A 23,922-nucleotide genomic window follows, 5' to 3' on the forward strand; every position below is an offset into this window, starting at 1 on the left:
GAGGGCGTGTGCCCCAGGGCACCGATGCTGCTCTGAGCCCTGGGGCCAGGGAGCACGGACATCAACAGGCGTGGCAGAGTCCCTGCCAAAGCAGAGCTGCCACCCCCAAGCCCTGCCAGTGCTGGTGCCCCTGTCCTGACACACACACCTGTGCCCCTGGGGACTTCTCTGCCACAGGGCAGCCAAAGCCAACTTGGTGCACTCGGGGCTGTGCTCCTTTCTGCACGAGCACCTGCAGCAATTGGTGGCAACACTCGGTGTCTGTCACATGTTGCTCCTTCCTGGAAGGATTTTGGCGTGGCAGTGCTTATCTGCAGCACAAACCCACCAGCCACTGTCGACTTCCACAGGACAAGGAGATTCTTACAGAGACACTGCCAAGTTTCCTTCTGTTCTTCTGCCTGTTTTCCTTGCTTTCTGCACAGAAACATCAGCCCAGTGTCTGATGCCCAGTGCTGTGGCTGCTGCCAGTCTGGCTGTGGCCAGCAGCTCATGTCCAAACACAAGCGGGTGCCTGCGGGGCAAGGGAATGGACAGGCACGAGCAGCAATTTTCCCTGGGGAAGGTGGGAGGAACGTGGGGAAGTGCAGAAGATGGGGATAACTCTGGCATGAGAGAACCTCTTGTGTGTCTCTGATGATGGTGCCAGCAGCGTGAAGGAACAGCCAAGACAAGTGCTGGAAGCAGACATCTCCTGCCACTTGCTGCTGCACCAAGGGCATGGAACACACTTGTTCCCACGGCTCCACAAGGCTTGATCCAGGAACAGAGGGCCTGCATTGGTGGGGAATGGCCTTCAACAAGACCAGAGCAGAATCGTCGTATCAGCAGAGCCTCAGCTTGTGACCTGGGCCATGTATTCAGCAGACACCAGAGTGCTTCCTTCCCTCCCTCCCTGAACCTCAGCCACACGAGTGCTGCTTTTCTTCAGCATCTGCTGCTTCTCCCTTTGTTCTCAGGAAGTCTAGAGTTTAGAGGCTCCTAGTGCTTTTGTTTCAGGTGTCTGACTGGAGGAGAGTGTCAGCTGCTGCAGCTCAGGCCTTGTGTCCCACTGCAGTAAGGATGGCAGCAATGCTGCTGCCTTGGGCCACACAAGTGTGGAAGGTGAGTCTGCCTTCAAGCACAGCCATTGAAGACACTCAGGGGGACAGGCTGCAGCCGAAGCTGCCAAACGTTGCTGTGAGGCTGGGAATTCCAGAGAAAGCCATGGTGACCGCTTTTTCTGACACCTTCTGCCAACCTACGTAAAATTGTGCCCATAGCATCCCCTCTTTTGGCATCTCAGCTGGTGTGGATGCCTTGCTGAGGAGGCACAGCCTTCTGGCTCCTGTTGTTCCCATGCACACTCTGGTGCTTTTTCTCTGGTTTCCAGAGCCACGTGGACAGCAGCAACTCGGCAGGCCAGCTCCGTGAGATGTTGCTCTTGCCATGGTGGCAGCAGCTGTGTGGGCCCCGAGCTCTGTGTCAGGGGGCTCTGAGCCACACAGCACCGTGGCCTGGGCAGCTGTGGGGAGCCCGGCTGAGCAGCAGCCCTGCCTCTGCCCACTGGCCCTGGCCAGCAGCAGCCAGTGGCCGTGCCCCAGCAGGGCCTGCTTGCCCTCTTTGTCCCTAGCCAAAGCAGCCTGGGCACCTCGGGGATGTCCCCACCGTCCCGCTGAGGCTCAGCCTCAAGGCCTTCTGCCGCAGGCATGAGAGGTGCGTCGGGGAAGCGCCAGAGCAGCCGTGTGGCAGGAAGAATGGGGCTGTCTGGGGGCTGTTCATGGCTTCTGCCACCCAATTGCTCAGGGCTTCCCACCAGCCCATCCAAGTGCAGTCCTCCTGTCCCGTCATAGCCTCCCGCCACCCAGCACCACGTGCATTCCCCTCACACCTTCCCACTGCCTTCTCCTGTCAGCCCTTCGCAGCACCGCATCCCCTCGTGGCCTCCCTCCATCCTGTCCCCTCCAGGCCTCCCTCAGGCCTGCCTGGCTGCTGAAGGAGCTCCAGAGGAGCCCGATCATGAGGCAGCCCAGAGCCCTCAGCAATCCAGCCAGCAACACATGGCCACGACACAGATGGCGCTTCCAGGCTGGGACAGGGCTGGTGGCCATCTCCAGGGACCCCTCTCAGGGATCCTTGCTGCAGGGCCGGCCTCAACCCACCCGCTCTGCCGCAAGCCTTAAGGCTTCAGCAGAAGCACCAAAGGCCAAGGGGTTTTTGGCCGCTTTCCCTTCCACACCGCATGCTTGGGCACCTTGCTGAGCACAAGCACCCTTTTTCCTCTTTTCGCCGTGCGCCTGAAGACTCTGGGCACCAAAAGAAAGCTCCTGGACCTCTGTGCATGACAACAGCAATTTAACATTCCTACACTGGGCTGAAAGGAAGAGCTGGCAGAGGAGAGGTGTTCCCTGCAGGCGCAGGTGGCTCCAGCAGATGCAGCCTCCCGGATCAGTTCTCCATCGCGCTGCAGCAGAAGCAGCCACCTCCATACAGGGAATACCGCAACCTCCAGAGCTGCTGGAGTTGGTCTTGCATCCTCTGGAGTCGGGAGGAGGGAATGCTCCGTACAGCTGTGTTGATGTACAGCGTTTGAAGTGCCAGGCACGAGATGGCAGGGCTGCTGTCATCTGTCATGTCCTGAAGGGCTGGAAGAGAGAGAAACAGAGCCACAATCAGAGCCTGCATCTGGGGGTGCCTGGGAAGACCCTCCTGACACGTCCATCCCACCCAGGACCCTCCTGACACATCCATCCCACCCAGCCCTTGCCATGGCCTGGAGGAGCAGGAGACAACAAGGAGCAGCTGGAAGGTGATCACAGCATGCCCTACAACAAGAATCAGCGGCCACGAATCTCCCACAGGCCCCTGAACTGTGTGAAGTGCTGTGAACGGGGAGCAGAGCCCTCGGCAGGCGGGGCAGGGGCCGCAGCTCCCACCGGCAGGCCTCACTCACCCCTGCGGATGATCTGGAGCTCTTGGTGCTGCTGCGGTGTCAGGTACCGCCCGGCCATCCCTGCCAAGACAGAGCGTGTCCCGGGCCCTGCCGCATGCTGCTGCCCAGGGGCGGGCACGGCTGCGGGAGGGCGGCAGCAGCCCCGAGGGCAGGCGGGGCTCCACGGCGCCGCGCCCGGAGCCTGCTGCAGGGGCAGCGAGCGGGGCTGGGGCCGAGCTGCGGCGGGGCGGGGAAGGAAGGCTCGTGGCTCACCGATGAACCTGACGGCCGCCTCTCGCACGGGCTCCTGTGGGCTCCTCAGGTAGGGCAGGGCCCGGTGCAGGTGGTCCGGCACTCGGCTCCTGTCCTCAGCCAGCTGCAGAGAGCGGCACAAGGGCAGGGTGGGCGCGGGCTCTGGCCCTTGTGTGGGCGCTCGCAGAGCCCTGCGCTGCTTCCCCTGCCCGCACGGCCCTGAGGCCCGGGCAGCAGCCGCTGGCGCCGGGCTGTGGAGGGCGCAGAGGGCCCGGGGAGCGGCGGTGCTGCCCCGCAGCAGAGCCCAGCTGGGCCGGGGCTCCATCGGCACCCGGCTCGGGGCCACAGGAGCCTGGCCAAGAGCCCACACAGCCCAGGCAAGGGAGCGGCGTGTGGGGCACAGGCCGGTGCCGCTGGGTGCAGCACCGGGCAGGGGCCACCACTGCCAGCCCTACAGACCGGGCATTGTGGGCTTCTCTAGGCTGGGGCTGGGGCTTCCGGGCTGTCCTTACCAGGCACTCGGCAAACCTCCACATCTGATCCGTCTTCAGGAGCTGCTTCAGATACCTCCTGTTCAGGAATTTCACAGCAAACAGCAGCGTTTGCCGAGAGGCCTGCAGGGCAGCAGAGAGGCAGAGATGGCACCGCAGCCCGGGGCACAGGACCCGTGTCCCTGTGCCAAGGCCAGCAGGAGGCTGGAGCCCGTCAGGTGCCAGGGTGCTGGGGGACAGTCGAGCCCCCTCCCACGGGGACACAGCGCCCACGAGTCCTCACCTCTGCCACAGGCCGGTTCTCATCATGGCAATGGAAGAAGAGTGGCAGCAGGCTCTGGGTCACAGGCCTCTTCAGGTGCTTTTTTCCCTTTTCCACTACCGATTTCATCACCTCTTCCAAGAGTTGAATGGAAAGTAGCAGGATGAGGCAGTTCTCCTGTTGGGAGGAAGCAAAAGCCCTCCACATCAGCTGCTCCAGGCCCCCCTGTGTACAGACCCAGAAATCCATGGGGCACCACACCTCCGGGCAGCAGCCAGTGCCCGTGGCTGGGGGCACAGAGCCTTACGTTGTCAAAGAGTGGCCAGAGCGCCTCAGCTATCTGCAGGGCAATAGGGCTGGATATTGTGTGGTCCTTGTGCAAGAGCAGAAAGCTGAGTATAACAAGGGTCATCTCAACAATATCTTCGTTCACATCCCGCAGTAGGTGCCCAAGGCTTTCTGTCACGCTGTTCATTCTTTCGCTCTGTGTGGAACACAAGGCTGGTGTCCAGCTGGGCAACCCCACGCTGCTGCTGCAGGGCCCCGAAGCCGAAGGCCTGCCTCGGGGCACTCAGGCACCTGAGCAGCAACGCAGGAGAGCTGGGAGCAGCTGCCACAGCTGCCAAAGCCCAGGCAAGCCCAAGGGGCTGCTTTCCCCAGCCCCACGCTGCCAGCACAGCTTCAGCTGCTGCCTCCTCACCATCCAGGGGTCTCTGCTGAGCGCCACGAGGCCTCTGAGCACCAGGCGACGCATCTCCATGGACTCGCTCTGCAGGTGCCTTGCCATGATCTCCAGGATGCTGTCACCGCATTCATTGAAGTCCAGGCACTCCAGGACCTGAAGGGCACAGAGCAGTGACAGGGGTGCCCAGCTGGCAGAGCTCAGAGGTGCACAGGGCAGTTCTACACCATCCTGTGAGAGGGCAGAGAGGTGGGAGGCAGCTGAGCGAGGCAGCGCTGGCCACGGGGCTCACCTCCACAAGGAAGGCCATGGCAGGCAGATCCCAGTCTGAAATGTCTGTGCTGAATAGGTCGAAGAGGCAGTATGCAATGCTGTAACACCAGATTATGGAGGCATGGCGCATCTCCCTGGAGGGGAGAAAAGGCACCATTGCCGCTGAGCTGGGTGGGCACAGCTCTCCCAGGGCTGACTCGCAGAGGTCTGGTCTTTTCCCGAGCACCCTGTGGGCGCTGTGGAAGGCGGCTGTTCCTGGGCAGCCTCCTCTCCCAGCCTTTTCCAGTCTGCCTGTCCATCCCTTGGTGACAAGGCCCTCCCGCCAATGACCACAGGGACTGTGTGGGGTGTCCTGGGCACAAGGGAGAGGGGGTGGTGAGGAGAAGGAGGTCTCACCTGGCCAGCAGACCCACTGCATAGTGGTGGGTGCCAGCACAAAGCAGTGTGTCCCAGCCACACTTGCGTTCCATGGCTAGCACCACCTGCTCACACTGCAGTCGGCAGAGCAGGGTCTTCAGGGTGTGCAAGGCAAACCTGTGTGCAGAGCAAAGCCCAGGTCATGCTGGGAGCACTGGCTCCTGCCCTGGGGCCATGGGAGGCCTGGGGACACTGCGAGGACTGGCATGGAGCACCTGTTGGGGTCGGTGGCAAGGCCATGTTGCTCCTGGCATCCCTTCCAGAAGGTATCGACCTCCTCTGACGTATCCAGTGTGCTGATGTAAATTTGGAAGAGCAGACGCAGAAAGAGATGGGGGAAATACTCCAACACTGTCACTGGGCACCGGGTCAGACTAAAGATCCTCCACAGTGCCACGGTTGCCTGCAAAAAATAAAACACCCAGAGACAACACTCAGTGCCAAGATATCCATGTGGCAGGGCCCCAGCATGCGAGGCAGAGGCCAGGGGAGACCCAGGGGGAGCGCCTGGCCTGGTGCCCCTGAAGCTTGCCCCTGAGCCAGGTGTGAGCCCAGTGCCTGAGGCAGGGAGATGCAGATGGAGGGAGGACAGAGAGCTAGCTGCTTGACAGGTGGCCTGGCTGCAAGCAAAGGTCACTTCCAGAAACTCACAGCCAGGGCAAAGACATCAGTGTTGTCACCATCGGAGGTGTATACGCTGTCCACTGGCCAGGTGCTCAGCACTCCGAGGAGCAGCAGCAGCGCCGGCTCTGCAGTCCTACTCGTGGTCATGATCGCCCTCCACATGGCGGCGGCAGCTCTGCGGGGTCACAGCTCTGTCTCAGGGGGCTCTCAGCCACAGCACCATGGCCTGGGCAGCTGCAGGGGCCTGCGCTGGCCGTCAGCCCTGCCTGTGCCACTGCCCCTGGCTGGCAGCACCCAGCCAGCCCAGCTTGGTACAGGCCCCGAAAGGGCAGGGAGAGAGCGTGGCAGCAGGCTCAGGGGCTGACATGGCAGCACGGGAAAACACAGGAGCCAGAGAGCCCTGCAAGTCTCTGCCTGTCTGGCAGTCAGCAGGGACAGGCTCTCCAGGGTGGCAGGGCCCGTGAAGCCTAAGGCCTCAAGGCAGGTGGGGCTGCTCTACCTGTCACATGATGGGGCCCAACGCAAGAGAGTCATCACCACATTGGAGGGATATTCCTTGGTCAGCTTCAGAAGGGACTTGTCCAGCCTGTGCTCAGCAGACTCATTGGCCGTGAGCCAGCGGTGGATGAACTTCACCATGCCTGGCACCTGCAGAAGGCCCAGGGAGACTTGGAGAGCTGCCAGAGCAGCCATTTGCCCAGCTTCCCCTGACAAGTGCTTCCCTTGCCACCACCTTGGGCTGCGCCTCAAAGGCTGAGGGAGCCCAGCAGAGGCAGCCTGAGGTGCCACACGATTCCTGGGGCAATCAAGGCCTAGCCACAGGCTGCTTACTTGCTTTGCACTGGAGACACCCTTGTCCACAAGCAAATCCAGCATGCCAGCACTGGTCTCAGCACTGAAGAGGTGAAAGTCTGCCAAGACCCCACTGTCCACACCAGTGGTGTCTTCCTGCCCAAGGCACACGATGAATTCACAGATCAGCTGCAGGAGAAGGGCAGGAAGAGAGGGAGAGTCCATGGAGTGCTCCAAGCATGGTGCTGGGCTGGGCAGGGACATCAGGCCCAGCGCAGGTGGGGTGGCTGCAGGTACCTGCGCTGCCCTGCGGAAGCGGCCATGGGCAGGGTGCTGCTGTTGTGTGCGGTCCCTCCCTGCATCTGGTAAAGAGCGAGTGCAGCCAGAGCTGAGGGGCCATGGGAGAGGCCAGAGAACACAGCCCAGCCCTGCACTCCCCAGGCAGGGACAGACCCAGGGGATGGCCCGGGGATGGAGCAGAGCTGCCAGGGGGTCCAGCCCCAGCCTCTCTTCTGCCCTGTCCATGGGGGGGTGGGATGGGGCGGGATGGGGCAAGGTTAGCTCTGGGCACCAGCCCTGTGGCCCAGCTCTGCCACTCACCTTCCTGCAGCAGCTGGAAGTGCTCCAGCTCCTGAGGCTGCTGGGCTGAGGCAGCTCCAGCCTCCTCCACCCGGGCCAGCTTGGGCACAATGGGGGGTTTCTGCTCCATGTCACTCCTTGAAGGCACCTCCAAGAGAGAAGCCTTGGCAAGGCTACAGGACAGTCAGTCCTGCAGGCTCTCCTGGAGGGCACCGGCCACAGGGATGGCTGATGCTTTGAAAATGCTCTGGCTTACCAAGGCCCGCAGCCTGGCCTCGAGGTCACCTGCACAGGTAACACCTTGGAAGAGCTCTGGGTCAGCAAGGAACGAGTTGCCTGTGTGGGGGCTCCTCACAGCGCTGCTCTGTCCCCTGCTGTCCCACTGCGTGCACCAAGCACTGTGGCGTGGCCGTGTCACCGCCAGCACCTATGTCACAGCGTGTCACAAAGGGGCACCCTTGTACACCCTGTCCCTTTCCACGCCATGGTGCCTACGGTGCCCTGTGTCACAAAGAGCCCCGGGACACACCCCCACCCCACCCAAGCTGGCCCAGCTTGCAAGGAAGACGGTCCCAAGTGTCAAGGACAGCCCAACAGGAACGTTGGGCACGGCTCAAACAAGCAGCAGGTGCTGCTCTGCTCTGCCTGCTCGGGGCAGCAGAAGGAGCCCCCAGGGCTGCTGGTGCAGCTGCAGCAGGAAGGGCACAAGGACCTTCCACAGACGCTGCCACGGCCTCTTTGGGCCACGTGCCGGGGGCGGGTGGCCCTCATACACACAGGGCTGTGACACAGACACGAGGGCGTGTGCCCCAGGGCACCGATGCTGCTCTGAGCCCTGGGGCCAGGGAGCACGGACATCAACAGGCGTGGCAGAGTCCCTGCCAAAGCAGAGCTGCCACCCCCAAGCCCTGCCAGTGCTGGTGCCCCTGTCCTGACACACACACCTGTGCCCCTGGGGACTTCTCTGCCACAGGGCAGCCAAAGCCAACTTGGTGCACTCGGGGCTGTGCTCCTTTCTGCACGAGCACCTGCAGCAATTGGTGGCAACACTCGGTGTCTGTCACATGTTGCTCCTTCCTGGAAGGATTTTGGCGTGGCAGTGCTTATCTGCAGCACAAACCCACCAGCCACTGTCGACTTCCACAGGACAAGGAGATTCTTACAGAGACACTGCCAAGTTTCCTTCTGTTCTTCTGCCTGTTTTCCTTGCTTTCTGCACAGAAACATCAGCCCAGTGTCTGATGCCCAGTGCTGTGGCTGCTGCCAGTCTGGCTGTGGCCAGCAGCTCATGTCCAAACACAAGCGGGTGCCTGCGGGGCAAGGGAATGGACAGGCACGAGCAGCAATTTTCCCTGGGGAAGGTGGGAGGAACGTGGGGAAGTGCAGAAGATGGGGATAACTGGCATGAGAGAACCTCTTGTGTGTCTCTGATGATGGTGCCAGCAGCGTGAAGGAACAGCCAAGATAGTGTACACAGAGTAAATGATGAGCACTCATCTTTTAGCCTGAATTTGCATCAGCTCCTCAGGCTGGCTGACCTCAGCAAGACCATCAGAATCGCTGAATTGTGGAAGGGGCCTTCAAGCTCACCCCATTCCACCCCCGGCCCTGGGCAGGGACAGCTTCCACTATCCCAGGGTGTTCCAAGCCCTGTCCAGCCTGGCCTTGGGCACTTCCAGGGACACAGGGGCAGCCACAGCTTCTCTGTGGAACCTGTGCCACGGCCTCACCCCCTGGTTACTGCAGTGTTAATTGAAATTAGTGAAAGAAGGAAAAGGCCACTAGAGGGCTCTGGGCGCCATCCTTAGAAGTCCCTTCCCACTCGAACCATCCTGTGATTCCCTGATAATCCCTGCTGATAAGGAGCTTGTTAAAGCAGGCGGTTCGGCGTCTCTACACCTGGAGGGGCAGGAAACCCAGCAGAGCAAGTCCATTCCCCAGCAGGTCGTGCTGTTTGTTTCTTTATATTCGGGCGTTTCCCACACCTCTGACCCGGGCTGTTCTTTCCTGCAGTGACAGAAGTGTGCTGCAAGGAGAGCTCCAGAAGCTGATGGCGGCTTTGACTGAGAATTTCCTGGAGCCTGCCGAGGACGGGCTGACCTGGGCTCTGCATAGAGCCCCAGAGGCACCGCGGGGAACAAAGACCCAGGAGCAGAACCGGCCTCATCTGTGAGTGTTTAAATCAGCTGCGTTCTTTTTCTGCAGAGAAGACGCATTCTTTTGTCAGGCTTTTCACCAAATTGGGACAAGGAGAGGAGGTCAGAGGAAAGGGTAGAATTTATTGTTGCAGTTTTCAGTCCTTTTGCCCAAAAGTTGAATTAACCCACACCAATGCAAATGAACTGCCCTAGTACCTTCGAGGCAGCTGAGCTTAGCTGCTTACATCTTGTCTTAAACTGAGCTCAGGTACCTAGAATACCTCTTTTTTGTGTGTGAAAAGGTGTTTAAAGTTTTACAGGAGTGATCACTCCAAACTGACAGCAAAGGCAGCTTCTTCCCTGCAGCTCTCTGAGACCTTCTGTATGGGTCTGCACTTCCAAAAGCATCAAAGCAGAGCTCAGCATTTCTTGTTTAGGCAAATAATTGCCATTTTTCAGCTAGTTATGAATCCTTCTCTTGGTAAAGGTGTTCTTGGGCATTGTAGCTTTCCCCTGTGTATCTCAAAATATGTGGCAGTGCAACAATAGTGGCAACAGCTGCAGCTTGGGGTTGGAATTCCCTGGAAGCTTTTCCAAGGCTTCCAAAGGAGCAGGAGCTTGGCCATTCCGTGGTGAAATTGCCCCTTCTGACTGCCATAGGCTCTGTGGCTTCTCTTTGTCCCACATCTCTGAAGGGTCCTAAGCTTTCTTGGGTTTCTGTATTCATTACTTGGAATGAAGAAGGCCAGGCAGTGACTGCTTTGTTTTTGCTGGCCTGAATTTATGTTGTCTGTGTATTAAAGAAGAAAGAAATCAAGGAGGAAAGTGGAGATGAGAGACTGCCACAGTTCCTGAGTTGTGATTTTTAAATTTTTTTTGGCCGTGTCCTGTTGGGTGTTTTCTGTTAGAATAGCACTTTGTAAATTCTATTATTCTTTACCTTTAAGGGCAAATTTTGGACAGCTTCTCTCATTTTTCTCCCTTTGCTCAAGTAGCAAGTGAGACTGCTAATCCCATTTTCCAAAAAAACCTACCCAAACCAATACTCAAGTTCTCCTTGTGGTTATCTATTGGCTTTTGGACAGTAGAGGCTCTGTTTTGGCTCAGAAGAGCTGGTTCTGGGAGCTCCCTGCTGTCATTGTCAGCAAGTCTAGAGAAGCAGCAGAGATTCAGTGCTGCCTTTTGTCTGTGCTGGAGATGGTGGGAGGGGAGCCCAAGGTGCTCTGGAGTTCAAGCTGTTGTTTTGCCGCTGTTGTTGCCTCTCCAAACTCATCCTCCCTGGATGATGCCCTTGCAGCTGGATGCCACAGAATGGCACAGGGTAGGTGTGAGTGTGTTTTCTCTCCATGGCTTCAGAGAGCCCTGAGCTTTGGGGGTTTCCTGCTGCCAGCAGCTTTGCACTACATTCATGGAGAAGTATTTCAATGTCTGTGAATGTACATGTACTGGAGAAGGGCTGTGTTGCACAAATTCTCATCGGTCACTGCTATCTATCTATCTATCTATCTATCTATCTATTTATTTGAAGAGAAAGTATCTCCAAACTGTTCTGCCATTGAGTGAAATGTATCTAATGCCAAAAGCGTGGGGTTTTTTACCTTGACTGTACATTTGACTGCCATGTGGGACAATAAGCAAACCCAGTTATGCTCAGAGGATGCTTTTGTTGTTGTCCATGCTGGGTAGGGCTGGGAAGGCATTTCTCTGTGCAGACGATGGGAGCCTGGTGGCACAGGGACACCCAGCAGATGTTTTCCCCTTCATCTCCTCCACCCCTGCCAGCCTCTCCCTTGTCCCTAGAATCCCAGCCTGCCAAAAACTTGCTTAAAACAGCTGGGAACAGAGGTTTGTTTGGAAAAATAATCCAGATTGGGGCAAATTAGTGGAAACATGTCATTCCCACCTGCCTGGGCAGTGCTGTGCCAGCTCCCTGAGGGGATGCCCAGAAGCAGGCTTGGGGAAAACGCCCAGCTCTGCTCATTCCAGGAACTTTGGCTGCCCCCTGAGCCCCCTGGCCAAGGTGAGTGTCCGCAGCCCCTGTTCCTCAGGAAAAGTCCCCCGATCCCGGGGGAATTCCTGCTCCCTCCGGGCTCTCCCTGCTCCCTCCGGGCTCTCCCTGCTCACTCTCACCAGGGCTCCCCGTCTCTGTCCCCATGAACGGAGGCTGCAGCCCTGCAGTCACAGCTGGCCTGGGCTCTGCCAGATGTGCAAATCCACCCCGCTGCCCCTTCTTTTGCTCAGGCTTTGGCTGCACTGGGGTGGGAAAGGGAGGGAGGAGGTGGGGAAATGAATGAAGGCGAGGGCAGGCTGAGATTTCTCCCCTTGGCACTGATTGCAGGGAGTGACAAGGCGGCACCAGAGCCCACAAACTCCGGGGGAGGAAACCTCAGGAAAAGGTGTTCAAAATGCAACAAGTTTTGCAAGGAGCTGGGCCCTGGGGATCTCGGGGTTCCCCGGGAGCCGGGATAGAGCGGGGAACCAGCCCGCTGCTCAGCAGGAGCAGCTGAGAGCAGCCGGGACAATCATTTTGATTGCCAGTGCCGCATCCCTAGGCGAACACAGCGCAGGCGCAGGCTCTGCTCCCGCTCTCCTTTCCCCAGGGATCCACCTCGACACCGGGATTTCAAGGGGAAGAAGTTCAAAGAGGAGAAATGCCGAGGGTCCTGCCCCAGGCTGCATCATCCCCCCAGAGCCTGCAGGCGTGCCCGGGATGGAAAGAACTGCGCTTTCCACCCGCAGCCAGGCTCAGGAAACACCTTGGCCCGGCAGCGCCGCCGGGAAGGAGCGAGCGGTGCCCGCAGGTGAGCGGCTGCAGGGGAGAGGGCGCTGCGCAGCGCTCACCTGGGCCGGGGGGGACCCGCGGGGGCACTGTGTCCTTTGGGCACTGATACGGGGGACCCGGCTGCTACGTGGGGCCAGTTTATCCCGGGACTTGAGGCTCTCTGGGGCCATATTTCATGGAACAAAGCTCGTGCCGCGTTCCCAGCTACGAGGACATTTCCTGGGATGGGCTGAGCTCCGTTTTGCGGGAAGCACCGGGATGGGTGTCCCTGTGCCCACCCCCACGGGGCGCAGAGAGAAGCTGCTCCTGTGGCTACGGCCGAGGGACAGTGGGAAGAACGGAACAGTCCTGATGGAAATCGATGGAAAAACAAGTTTTGTTTGGTTTTGGACTTGGCGTTTTCCCCCGACCCCACCTGATCTGTGTTTTCTGCCTTAGGAAACAGGAGCAGGAGACAGAAGGGGGAATGGGGACAAAGACAATTCGTTCCCCCAAAAGGGATGAGTTTCTTTCTATTTCTTTCCTGACCCACCTGGAATGGTTTGGGTCTCAGGAGGCACCTGGGAGGCTCCTTTTGTGTCCTGGGTGGAGCCGTGCCTATAAAAGGGCACAGCGTGGAGCGGGGCTGGGAGAGGAGCAGTGCTTGGGACCGGTGATGCCGCGGGGGTTTGCATGTGGAAGCGGCCATCAGTTTCCTGATGGGAGTCCTGGAAAGAGAACCGAGAGTCGGTGAGAAACGAGAAAACACCTCAGCTGGAGTGCTGGGAATGGAGAGTGTGCAGTGTGTGTTGTCTGGTGAGTCTCCTGATATCCCATTGTAACGCTGTGCTGGCACCAAGTCACCTCTTTTCCATTTGAGCTGTCTAGAAGTATGCTAAAATTACAAACTGGACTACAAAATGCACACGGGAAGCTTCCTGTTCCTACGGGAATGCTTTAGGGATGTGCAGCTTCTGAACTGCACAAATAATTCCCGCTCCCACAGAAACCTGGTGGGCCGTGGTTCTGGTAAGGCGTGTCAGAGAAGTGGCATCTTCAGTGCCACCTTCACAGCGATTTTCCTTGGAGCTCTCAGGATCGGGAGGAAATGGTGTTCATGCTCTCAAGCACAGAGCGGGATTAGGGCTGTGGCTGTGTCTTTTTCCTGCCCTCTGCACCGTTCCAAGGATGCCCTGGAGTGCTTTGGCCCATGGCAGGATCATATGTGTGTAAGAGCTTCCCTGCCTGTGCGAGCAGCTGGGTCAGTCACTGGGCATCCCATGGAATCCCTGGGCTTGGAAAAGCCCTTTGTGATGCTGAAATGCCCCCAGGACAAACGTTCCCAAGCTGGAAGCAAAGCGAGTGGCAGCGAGGGAAACCCGAGAGCGGTGGGAAGGGCTTTCTCCCTTCTCCGGACACCCTCAAGGCAGGGCTGATTTTTCAGTGTTTGTCTGCAGCAGCAGCTCCCTCCCTCCATGGGAGCTGCCTCAGCTTGGATGAATGTGAGGATATCCGGCTCTTCCTTAAGGCTGGGAGCATGGCAGGGTGCAGAGCTCATGTTAAATTTGTTTAAAGACTTTTAATATCAAAATCCGTTAAAACAGAGGCTTTGAGGAAATAACATCCAAAAGTCTATTGCAAGCATAGGTACAAGCTGTCTTTATTAGAGATGCACATTGATGGATGTTTTGTTAAGTCACTCTGAGAACAGAATGTGTTCAAAGAGCTTTGTGTTAACCCCTTGTGTTCTGCTGGCAGGGCAGTCTCACCCCGGCTCTTGGGGGCGGTGTGAAGATTCCTCCCTGGAACAAGGTCACCCCCTGAGGACAAGCCACAGAGATTTGGTTGTTGGAGCAGGTGAGGATCAGTTTCTACTTAGAAATTGTTTTTGCTGGCTTTCATGTCACCGCTGCAGTGTCCCTTCAGACTGCAACAGCAGTGACATCTCCAGTGCTGGGCAGGGAACTCTTCTGGGGTGGGGCTTTCAGTCTCCTCAGTGTCCATTGAAATCAATCGTTTGTTTTATTTCCATCAGTCTCTCTGTTCTGCCACGCTTGGTCCCACAGGACAGAGCTGTGTAAAGGTTCGATCCCATCCGTACAGAGTCCTGCCAGTGTTTCCAGCAACTGTGGGGCTCTGTGTTTCACCCTTGGACTGACCAAGGGAGGCTGGTGTAGGGCATTTTGAAGGCAGGCCTTAAAGGTTATTGGTGTTTAGTTGGTGTTCAGTTGGAGTTTGACACCTGATCAAAGAATTTGTTCATGTTTTGGAGGTAGTAAATTGTGCCTGTGGTTTTGGTGTGACCCACCTGCCCTTGTGTCCGATTGTACCTCACAGATGAGCTGCGGGCAGCAGCCTTTGTGGTCCCAGACAACCTCCCTGAGGATTTGCTCCTTAAAGCTGGCTGTCCTTGGAAGTTTGGAATTGTCCTGAGCTGCAGGACTCGGTCCCTTAGGACAGAGAGGGACATGGCTGATGATGGCCAGGACGGACAGAGAGGGACACGGCTGGTGATGGCCAGGATGGACACAAAGGGGACACGGCTGGGGTGATGAGTGCTCTCAGCAAAGGTCACTTATTAATACTTTGTGGGATTTCCCTCAGCTCTGGGCAGGAAAGGAGAGGGATTGGACCAGGAATTCTGCAAACAAGGCCTGTGTGATGGTTGGTTTCTTGTGTTTTTCAGTGAGCCGTGGCTGGCACACAGACTCATGCAGGTACTGATCTGGCACCGGAGCTGTTGCCCTTTGGAGCCATCTTGAAGGTGTGATCGTAGAACATTTTGGAGGCTGTTTGCGGAATTCCATTTGGAGCTGCATCTCGCTGCAAGTGCATCGGTCCAGGTGAGGGTTCTGACCTCTGCAGGCTTGTGCTCACCTTGGGACAGGCTGAGGCTGGAGCAGGTTTTCCAGGGAAGCTGAGTTCACTGATCTGGAAAGCAGGGACCTGCTGGAATTTGCTGTTGCAAATCTGACATGACGTTTGTAAAACCAGCACAAAATTCTAATCCCTGTGGGTTTTGTGGAGGAGGTATTGGTCACCCTGAGAACTAGATCAGAACTGGCTTCTGTGGAAAGAGAGTCTGAGGTCTGTAAATGCCACATTTGGTATGATCTGTGTGATTAAATCAAGTCACAGCCCCAGAGGCTGATAGTTTCTGCTCATTCGTGTCCCCAGCCTGTTGCTAACCCAGAGGCATCTGCTCTGCTTTCAGGCTGTCCTTGCCCTGGTGCCTGCAGTGCCCAGTGCCTGAGACCAAGAGAGCCTTGTCCAAAGGGGCTTTTGGCACCTTGTCAGGAATGTGGCAGCAGCCCCCTTCGGGAGCAGCTTGGAGGTGAGAAGTGGGGCTGTATCTGGGGCTGATCCAGGTCAGGTGAGTGTTTACCTGGGGGTAGGAGGAGAGTTGGCCCCACATGCTGAGTTCAAGCCCGATCAGGGTGACAGATGCTGGGCAGGGGCAGGAGAAAGGCTCTGTGGGCAAAGAGACCTCCCTGGTGTCACCAGGGCACCCGTGGGGAACGGAACGGGCGCTTGGAGGGCAAATGGAGGGGAGGAATGGGGAGTCTGGAGCAAAATCTTCATCTCCAGGGAACAAGAAGGGGATATTCTGGAGTGAAAAGCTGAGGTCACATGTCCAACCACCTTGGCCCAAGTTGTGTTTGCACAAAGTGGGACCAAAGGTGAAGGTCAATCCAAAGCCAACCCTGCCTGACCTCTGAATTCCAGTGTAAGTTTTACAAGCTGCCAAATGAGGGATTAAAAAGACATAAAAATGAAACCAAGAGCATTAACGAGACTCCTGGGAATCCCATTACCTTGTTGTCATGGAATTCTTAACAGAGTTGTGAGCTCTTGATGACAACAATGCATTTCTTTATTTGGATTGTTCACTTTATGGGATTGGGGGTTTATTTGGATTTTAAAGCCCTCATGGAGGCCCTGACACTGCTCAGAGCTGGCTGGAGAAACAGAGTCAGAGCTCCTGGCAGACACAGGGTCTGCTCCCCCAGAGCAGATTGTGGAGGAATTGTTTGGGACTTGGATTGTCCCTCTGGGTGATGCCAGTTGCTGTGATTTGTATAATTCCGTACCTTTGACTCCTAAAACTTCCCAGCCCAGGGCCTTGAGCTGACAGGGCAGCACAAAGATTGTTCTCTGTGTGGTGCCCAGATTTGGGGTTCACTGTCACCTTTGCTAGTTCAGCAAAGGGAGGGGGGAGCTAGTTCAGAGGAATTATACCCCTGAATTCCCTGCTCAATTCCCACTGGAATAACCCCACAGGGCCTCATGGAGCATGGTTATTCCCGTGCCCCTCGAACACCAGCTGTGTCAGGAAGCAGCAGAGCTTCCAAGGAAGCTCAGCAGGATGGGGACAGGAGGGGTTTCTATTCCACAGAATTGGCTGATGATAACCCTCATCCCCTGGGGGGGTCACTTGACAGAGCTCCCTGGAATTCAGCTGATCCCGTCCCCCTGAGCTCAGGCTCCCGTTGATATTTTACAGCAGGAGGAGGCGGTGGCCGGACGCGCTCCCGGCCCGTGCTGAGGCAGCCCCTGTGCCCACGGGAGGACATCTCTGCCTGCAGAAGCTCAGCTCCTTTCAGAGCCCCAGCAGTGCCTCTGGGAGTTCCTTCACCTCAGGAAAGGGCTGCACATCCCTGCCTTCAGCACACCTGCAGTGGGACCCACCTGCAAAAGCTTCCCATCACCTCTGCACTTCCAGCTGGCTCCATGAAAAGCTCCAAACTTCATCCCAACAAAACTCCATCCGTGCGAACCTTCCATTTTAAGGTATCTCCGAGGGCTATTGCTTGGGATTTAAATTCTGTGAGGGAAGATTGCCTTGGCTTTAATGCTGCTGATGGATGATGTCCTCAGGCTGGCAGGGAGGGGATTTGGGGTGGCCAGGACATACCTGGCAGCCGTGTGGGAGCTCCGGGAGGTCAGAACGGGGAATTGCTGTCTGAGCTCCTCTGCAAACCATGGCCAGGCAATGCCAGCTGTTCCTTGGGCTGCTTTTGGGCTGTGGGTGGCCTCTGTCCAGGCTGAAGCATCTCCTGGTGCCTGTGGAGAGCAGCCCCTGGCCCAGGAGCTGCGGGCAGCCCTTCAGCCGTGTCTGTGCCAGCAGTGTCTGAGCACACCAGTGCCCATCCCTGGGGCGTGTGTTTGGCACGCTGCGGGCCACGGGCAGGACACTGCAGGCACAGCTCCTCCCCTGCACATCCCAAGGACAAGAGGGGCTGCTTGCCTTGCTGGGGCTGCCGGCCTCCCTCTTCCCTGCGTTTCCAGCCACCCAGGACACGCACAGGAAACACCAAGGAGCATTGCTGGCAGCAAGGGGGGGGCACCGGGGCCTCTGTGCAGCTCTGGGCCAGAATTGCAGCCCCGGCCTCAGCAGCTGCCATCATTTTGGCCTGGCAACACTCACCTGCAGGAAACGCCCCTCTGCAGGTGGGACCAGCCCTGCCTCTCTCCAGAACTTTGGCTGTGGAACCAGGGAAGGCTCAGGACTTGTCCTGCTCATTTCAGCCTGGAAAGAGACATTGCGAGAGCACTTTGATGGTTGCTGGGTAAATCCTGGAAAGGGCAGGAAATCAGTGTCATTGGAAGAGTTTTGTCATGTTAGTTCTGCCCTAGAGCCATGGCAGGGGCTGGTGCATAAGGCAGCTTTAGCAGAAAAGAAGGCACTGCACTTCCCTTGGTGGTGCCAAGGATTCCCATCCTAGGGAGATCCACCCCTGTGACACAGAGATGGGCTCCGTTGATTGGAGCAGAGTCCTGGTGATGCCAGCGTTCTGAGCTCAACTCTCAAAGGGTCCATTTGCTGGAGAGTCAGATTTTAGGATCCCTCCCAGCCTCAGTGTGTCCTGTGATCTGGAAATCAAGAGGAACATTCTCAGCGGAGTTTTATTAAACAGGTTTTGTCACTGCAGAGTGTGAGTTGCAGAGCGAGGGGGCGGGGGAACACTTCACCCGGCAGCTGTTGGAGAAGCAGCCTGAGCGGAGCCGTGCCCGGGGCCGCGGCTCCCGCCCACGGTGCTCCAGCCCCGCTCCTTCCACAAGGGTGCGGCCGGTGAAGCCCCGCAGCGTGTGCGGACACGGGGAAGGGGGAGACGGGCGCTGCTGTCCTCTGAGGGGTGCGGTGGTCTCAGGGGTGACAGAGCGGGGGCTTTGCACACCCGCGGGGCTACAGGCGGTATCCGCGGGACAGGGGCACCAAGAGCGGCGGGATTTAGGGGGTGCCAGGGTTGGCACACGGTGTTCCCCGTGCCCCAGCCGCGATCCAGCGTCTGCACGAGGGAACGCCGCCGCCGTTCTCCCGTACACGGTTACCGGCAGAGCCCCGGTTCCCTGCGGCCGCAGCAGGACCGCGCCCGGAGTGCCACAGCAGCTGCAGGCGGAGCAGGAGCGGCAGCGCCGGGCTCGGCCCCAGTGCCCGTCCCAGAGCGGCTCCTGCTGCCCGTGGCCATCCCGGGCCCGATCCCGATCCCGCCGCGGTCCTGCGATCCGTGCCCTGCCGGCCGGGGGAGAGGCGGCACCGCTCGGGACCCCCAGCGGACACGGACAGGAGCCGGAGCTGACCTCTCCTCCTACCTCAGCGCCTCGGGCTCCGCGCAGCACCGGGAGCAGCCCCTGGGTTGGGGTTCCGCACAGCGCTCCGAGCGATGGTCCCGCAGCATCCCCAGAGCAGCATCCGCACACGGAGCGGGGCCGGAGCGACTCTGCCGCCCTTGAAGGGCGGGGGCGGGGCGGGGCCGCGGGGGCGGGACCGGCATTTGGGGCGGGGCCAGGGCGGGATTTGGGGCGGGTCCGGGGGCGGGGCCTCAGAGCGCCTGCGCGGGGCGGGGCCGGGGCGGGTTTTGGGGCGGGGCCTGCACAGGTGCGCGGGGCCCCAGAGCGCCTGCGCGGGGCCGGCTCGGGTGTGGGGGCGGGGCCTGCACAGGTGCGCGGGGCCTCAGGGCGCCTGCGCGGGGCGGGGCCGAGGGAATTTAAACCGCGGGGAAAGGCCCTATCGCCATTTGCCGCTCGGCGCTCGGAAGGGCAGGTTGCTGCGGGGCCGGGCTCTATATTTCTCTTTCTCTGTACCTCTTTTTCTCTATACCTCTTTTCTTTTATGCTTCTTTTTCTCTATTGCTCTCCTTTCTCCCCTCCTTTTCTCCCCTCCCCCACCCCCTACTCCCTCCCCCCCCTACCCCCCCCTCCCTCTCCCCCCTAGCCCTCCCCTCCTTCCCCCCCCGGACCCCTCGCCCCCCCAGTCAACCTCCCTATCCCCCTACACATCGCAAGCCTACCCTACTCCTCTATCCTGCCCCACCGCCTTTCACCCTTCCTTCCCCCTAGTCCTGGCTCCCCCTGCTCCCTCTCCCTGCTCCCTTTCCCCCTCCCAGTTCCCCCCACCTGCCTTCAATCCGCCTCTTCCTTCCTCCAGCGTTCCTTCCCCCGAACCCCGCCTCCCCCTGCCCCTTCTCCCTGCTGCCCTGCACACCCCAGCACCCAGACCTGCCCTCTGTCCTTGCCTCACCCACCCCGACCACCCCGTCTGCCCCCCTATTCCCATCCTCCATCCTCCCCTCTCCTTCTTTCCCCCGCAGCCGCGGGGCTCGGGGTGCCGGACAATAAAGCCCACAGGGCCGGAGCCGGCGCCCCCCACCCTCCCTGGAAGCCCCACACGGGGACAGGCCCGCCCGGCGGGTGTCCCCATACCGGTCAAACACACGGCCCGACACCGCCGGAGCTCCGGCTCTCCCTACATCACACTGGGGTGTCCCGGGGGGGCCGGGGCGGGGGTTAGGGGGTCCCCTCCATAGGAGGGGGTCCCGGGGTGGGGGGTTAGGAAGGGCCCCCTCCGGAGGAGGGGGTCCCTGGGGGGGGGTCGGGAGGAACCCCCTCCGGAGGAGGGGGTCCGGGGGCGGGGTGGAGGGGGCTCCACCCCCCTTCAGTCCCCGCCCCCGGATTCCCCTCCCCCGGACGGAGTCCAACTCGGCCCCCTCCCAGGGACCCCCTCCTCCGGACCGGGGCCCGGGGGGGAGGGAGGGGCGGGTGGGGTGGGGGGGCAGGAGGGGAGGCGCCGTTCGTTTGTCCGCTGGTCTGTATGTGTTCACAGTTCAGAGTGACGTGACCCCTCCTGCTTCCCACCCCACCCGCCCCCCCCCCCCCTTCCCCCCCCCCCCCCGGGGCCCCGGTCCGGAGGAGGGGGTCTCTGGGGTGGGGATCAGGGTGGGCCCCCCGGAAGAGGAGGTCCGGGTGAAGGGGCGCGGACTGGAGGGGGGTGGTTCCCCCCCTCCTCCCCGCCCCCCTCCCCCGGACCCCCTCCTCCGGAGGGGGCCCCCCCTGAACCCCCCCACCCCAGAGACCCCCTCCTCCGGAGGGGGCCCTTCCTAACCCCCCCACCCCGGGACCCCCTCCTACGGAGGAGACCCCTCCCAACCCTCACCTCCACCCCGGGACCCCTCCTAAGGAGGGGACCCCCCCAACCCGCACCCCCACCCCGGGACCCCTCCTAAGGAGGAGACCCCCCCAAACCCGCACCCCCACCCCGGGACCCCCTCCTAAAGAGGGGAGCCCTCCCAAACCCGCACCCCAGTCCGGGACCCCCTCCTAAGGAGGAGACCCCCCCAAACCCGCACCCCCACCCCGGGACCCCCTCCTAAGAAGGGGGCTCCCGTGGGATGTGGGGAAAGCGGGAGCCCCGGCGGTGTCACCCGTGTTCACCCTCAGGCGAACCGCATCGGGACACCGGCCAAGGGGGCCCGGCCCCGTGTGGGGGTCCAGCGAGGGCGGGGGGCGCCGGGCTCCGGCCCTCTGGGCTTTATTCTCCGGCACCCCGAGCCCCGCGGCTGCGGGAGAAGAAGGAAAGGGGAGGACGGGACGAGAGAAGGGACAGCAGGGGATGAGAAGGAGCAGGGAGGGGCTCGGGGTGTGGAGGAAGCGGCAGGGGAAGGGAAAGGACGGGTGGGGGGAAAGAGAGAGAACAGACAGAGGAGGGGGAGAGAGGGAAGAGAAGGGGGTAACGGGGTAGGGACAGGAGAGGAAGGAGTGGGGGGGTGGTCGGGTTGGGGGGAGAGAGGGAAGTGTTTAGGGGAGAAATGAGAAGAATATGGAGAGGAGGAAAGAAGCGTAGAGAGGGGGACTGGAGGGGAGGGCTTAAAGGGGAGGGAAAGGGGTCGCTTTGGGGAGGACAGGGAAAGGGGGGAAAGGAGGAGAAAGAAGGGGAACACGAGGAGGAGGAAGGAGCGGTAGAGGGGGAAATAGGAAGAGGAGCCGAAACCCGTCCTGTCCCGGGCTGCGGAGCCCGGACAAAAAGGTCCGTCCCCAACGTGCTCCTAGTGAGCAAATGGCGGCCAAGGCAACTACCGCGGCTTAAATAACCTCGGCCCCGCCCCGCGCAGGCGCCCTGGCTCCCCGCACACCTGAGCCGGGGCCGGGACCCGCCCCCGAGGCCCCGCCCCCTGTACCGCCCCCAGGACCGCCCGGGACCGCCCAGCCCCGCCTCCTGCCTCGCGCCTAAGCCCCGCCCTCGGGCCCCGCCTCACAGAGCCCCGGCCCCGCCCCGCCCTGCCCGAGATGTAGGCGGGACCATCGCCCGAGGCCCCGGCCCTCTCCCCCGGGCCGGCCCCGCCCCTCTCCCCCGGGCCGGCCCCCTCACAGAGGAGCCCAGCCCGGGCTGCTCCCGGCACTGCGCGGAGCCCGCGGCGCTGAGGCGGGGCCGGGAGTGGGACCGGGGGTTTCTCGTTCGGCTCCTCTCGGTGCCGGCTGGGGGTCCCGAGAGCAGCCGCCTCTCCCCCGGCGGGCGGGCTGTGCGTCTCGGGGCCGGAGCCCCGGGGCGGCGCTGGGGCCCGGACCGGGCCCGGGATGGCGGCGGGCGGCAGGAGCCGCTCCGGGCCGGGCACTGGGGCCGAGCCGCTCCTGCTCCGCCCGCAGCCGGGGCTGTGCTGGGGCATTGGGGAAAAAAATCTGTGGCACAGCTCATTTCCTCTCCCAGCTTGGCTTCTGTGTGATCGTCTGCGACTCCACCTGCTCCCACGGGCTTTTCAACCCGTGCAGCTGGAATGACCTGCCCCCTTCTAAGCACGACAAAGAGAATGGGAGAGCTCTCTGCATCAGGCAGTGGAGCCTCTCTGCAGTGTCCCAAAGGTGCAGCAGTGCCCAGCATCTCTGGCTGCAATTTGAGGCGTCCCAGCGTAGCCCCTCTCTGGTGTTCCCCTGGAGCTGACACTTCCCATCCTCCCTGACCAGGGTTTGGGGCTCCCAGCACAGGCCCCTGGCACATCCCGCTGCTTCTTCAAGTCCTGTTGAACCAGGAGGATTTTTGGGGGGTAGAGGCACCCAAAGCCAGCAGAACTGGCCTAAACCCCTGTTATAAACGCCAGGACAAATTTATTGCCAAATTCAATAGTTTGGTTTATTAACATCCAAATCACAAAATTTAGAATCAAATTATAACAATTTCAAACAATAAAAACAAAACAATACGAACCCCACGAACAGCAAACTTACTTGACCGAAGTTCTCCCGGGAAAAGTAGAGCCAAGGGTGACCCCAGAGACACAGGACCTGGCAGCCTTGTCTCTAGCTGGGTTCACAAACTTGCCCACCTAAAGACCCAACTTAAATACACTTAGTTTCCCCCTCGGCAACTTTCCTCCCATTGTTTCTCTAATCATCGACCATTAACTTTATTTACATTAAATCTCGAAAGGGTCCCTGGGCACATTCAAATGCTAATGTCCAGAGTTAGTCCTTGCTTTGAGTAACTGCCGTAGAGGTGTGTGATGACCGGTGTAAGTCCTTGCCGGCACGTCTTTGCTGGCACGTAGCGTTTGACCGTTGCGAATCCCGATGAGTTGAGCTGCACGTAGGCAGGGGCAAGTCGTTCTCACCTTCCATTTTTGGAACCCGGAAGATCAGGGAGGTGCTTTCCAGAAGTTCGTGAAACGTGCGGGTTTGAGCAGACACACACATACCTTTATATAATATATATATCACAGTTCCCAATCTATAATTATTTATAGAACATGAATTAAACAACTACATTTCCCACAACCCCTTTTTGGGGAAATCTCTCTTCTTTCTTCCTCACCGAATTACCACTGTCAAAACCCAGCCTGAGGCTCAGCTCCCCATCCCCTCAATCTCTCCAAGGAATTGGGCTTGGATTTCCCAATCCAGCAGAGTGGGAATGCTGCTGTCCTTACTGGATATCCAAATTGCAGTAATTGCTTAAGAAATAATTGAAAGACATTAAAGGAATGAAGAGAAATTAAATCAGAGCTGCCAGCCCCAAGGGCCATCCAAGGGATACTCAAACCCCTTATCAATGATATGCTTTCATTAAACAACTCAAACAAATTAACATCACATTGATACAGAAAGATTCTTTTTCATTGACTTATAGATAAGATTGCAGAAGGTAAAACCCTTCTCAACCCAGAAACTCTTTTAAGAGATAGGCAGGGCACAGGTGCAGAGAGAGTCGTGGGATTCAGGGGAAAAAACCCAAAGTTTTCAGTCTTTACCATCTTCCACTGGGTTGTCATTGACAGCAAACATGGCTTCAGCCTCAGGAAGACACGGAGAGTCAGAGATTTTGCAGATCCTGGTCTCACCTCAGCCCTTCAGCAGGTACAGTCTGCAAGGAGAGAGAAGAAAATGGGTCAGAATGGACAGCCTACTTCCAGAAAACCATCCTGATTCAGAAAGAATTAAGTAGAGCTGTAACAATCTCCCAAGGTCCATTTCC

General features: G+C 59.2%; 3 protein-coding genes across 13 annotated transcripts in view; all 3 read right to left on the minus strand.

Moving 5' to 3' along the window:
• Positions 1-2,300: 2,300 nt before the first annotated feature.
• LOC134551985 (maestro heat-like repeat-containing protein family member 6) lies at positions 2,301-7,197 on the minus strand. Its single transcript, XM_063400158.1, has 12 exons — positions 6,744-7,197; positions 5,940-6,560; positions 5,504-5,691; positions 5,268-5,405; positions 4,891-5,005; positions 4,617-4,754; positions 4,224-4,400; positions 3,938-4,093; positions 3,676-3,777; positions 3,185-3,287; positions 2,933-2,992; positions 2,301-2,624 (listed from the first exon to the last, which is right to left on the minus strand). The coding sequence occupies exons 2-12, from the start codon at positions 6,072-6,074 to the stop codon at positions 2,428-2,430; spliced, it is 1,509 nt and encodes a 502-aa protein (XP_063256228.1). The 5' UTR covers positions 6,075-6,560; positions 6,744-7,197; the 3' UTR covers positions 2,301-2,427.
• Positions 7,198-16,871: 9,674 nt separating this feature from the next.
• LOC134551877 (uncharacterized) lies at positions 16,872-23,732 on the minus strand. Its single transcript, XM_063399861.1, has 4 exons — positions 23,699-23,732; positions 20,895-21,019; positions 18,156-18,815; positions 16,872-18,049 (listed from the first exon to the last, which is right to left on the minus strand). The coding sequence occupies exons 1-4, from the start codon at positions 23,730-23,732 to the stop codon at positions 17,984-17,986; spliced, it is 885 nt and encodes a 294-aa protein (XP_063255931.1). The 3' UTR covers positions 16,872-17,983.
• Positions 23,547-23,922, minus strand: part of ADARB1 (adenosine deaminase RNA specific B1) — a 70,119-nt gene continuing 69,743 nt past the window's right edge. For all 11 annotated transcript variants that reach the window (XM_063400171.1, XM_063400172.1, XM_063400168.1 and 8 more), the window contains one exon: positions 23,547-23,811. The gene's annotated coding sequence lies outside the window, so the exon portion shown is untranslated. The remainder of the gene's footprint in view (positions 23,812-23,922) is intronic.

This window comes from Prinia subflava, chromosome 6, assembly GCF_021018805.1.
Source record: "Prinia subflava isolate CZ2003 ecotype Zambia chromosome 6, Cam_Psub_1.2, whole genome shotgun sequence".
In the NCBI taxonomy this organism is placed as follows: domain Eukaryota; kingdom Metazoa; phylum Chordata; class Aves; order Passeriformes; family Cisticolidae; genus Prinia; species Prinia subflava.

Excerpts from the sequence above, each read along its gene's own strand:
- LOC134551985 (XM_063400158.1), bottom strand. The coding sequence starts at position 6,074 with ATGTGGAGGGCGATCATGACCACGAGTAGGACTGCAGAGCCGGCGCTG. Across the intron at positions 5,692-5,939 it reads CTGATGTCTTTGCCCTGGCT|GCAACCGTGGCACTGTGGAG; the intron begins GTGAGTTTCTGG and ends TATTTTTTGCAG. Across the intron at positions 4,755-4,890 it reads CCATGGCCTTCCTTGTGGAG|GTCCTGGAGTGCCTGGACTT; the intron begins GTGAGCCCCGTG and ends TGTGCCCTTCAG.
- LOC134551877 (XM_063399861.1), bottom strand. The coding sequence starts at position 23,732 with ATGTTTGCTGTCAATGACAACCCAGTGGAAGATG. Across the intron at positions 18,816-20,894 it reads CCGATGCGGTTCGCCTGAGG|GGGCTGCTCCCGGTGCTGCG; the intron begins GTGAACACGGGT and ends ACCCCAACCCAG. Across the intron at positions 18,050-18,155 it reads GCTTCTCCAACAGCTGCCGG|GACACACTGAGGCTGGGAGG; the intron begins GTGAAGTGTTCC and ends TCCAGATCACAG.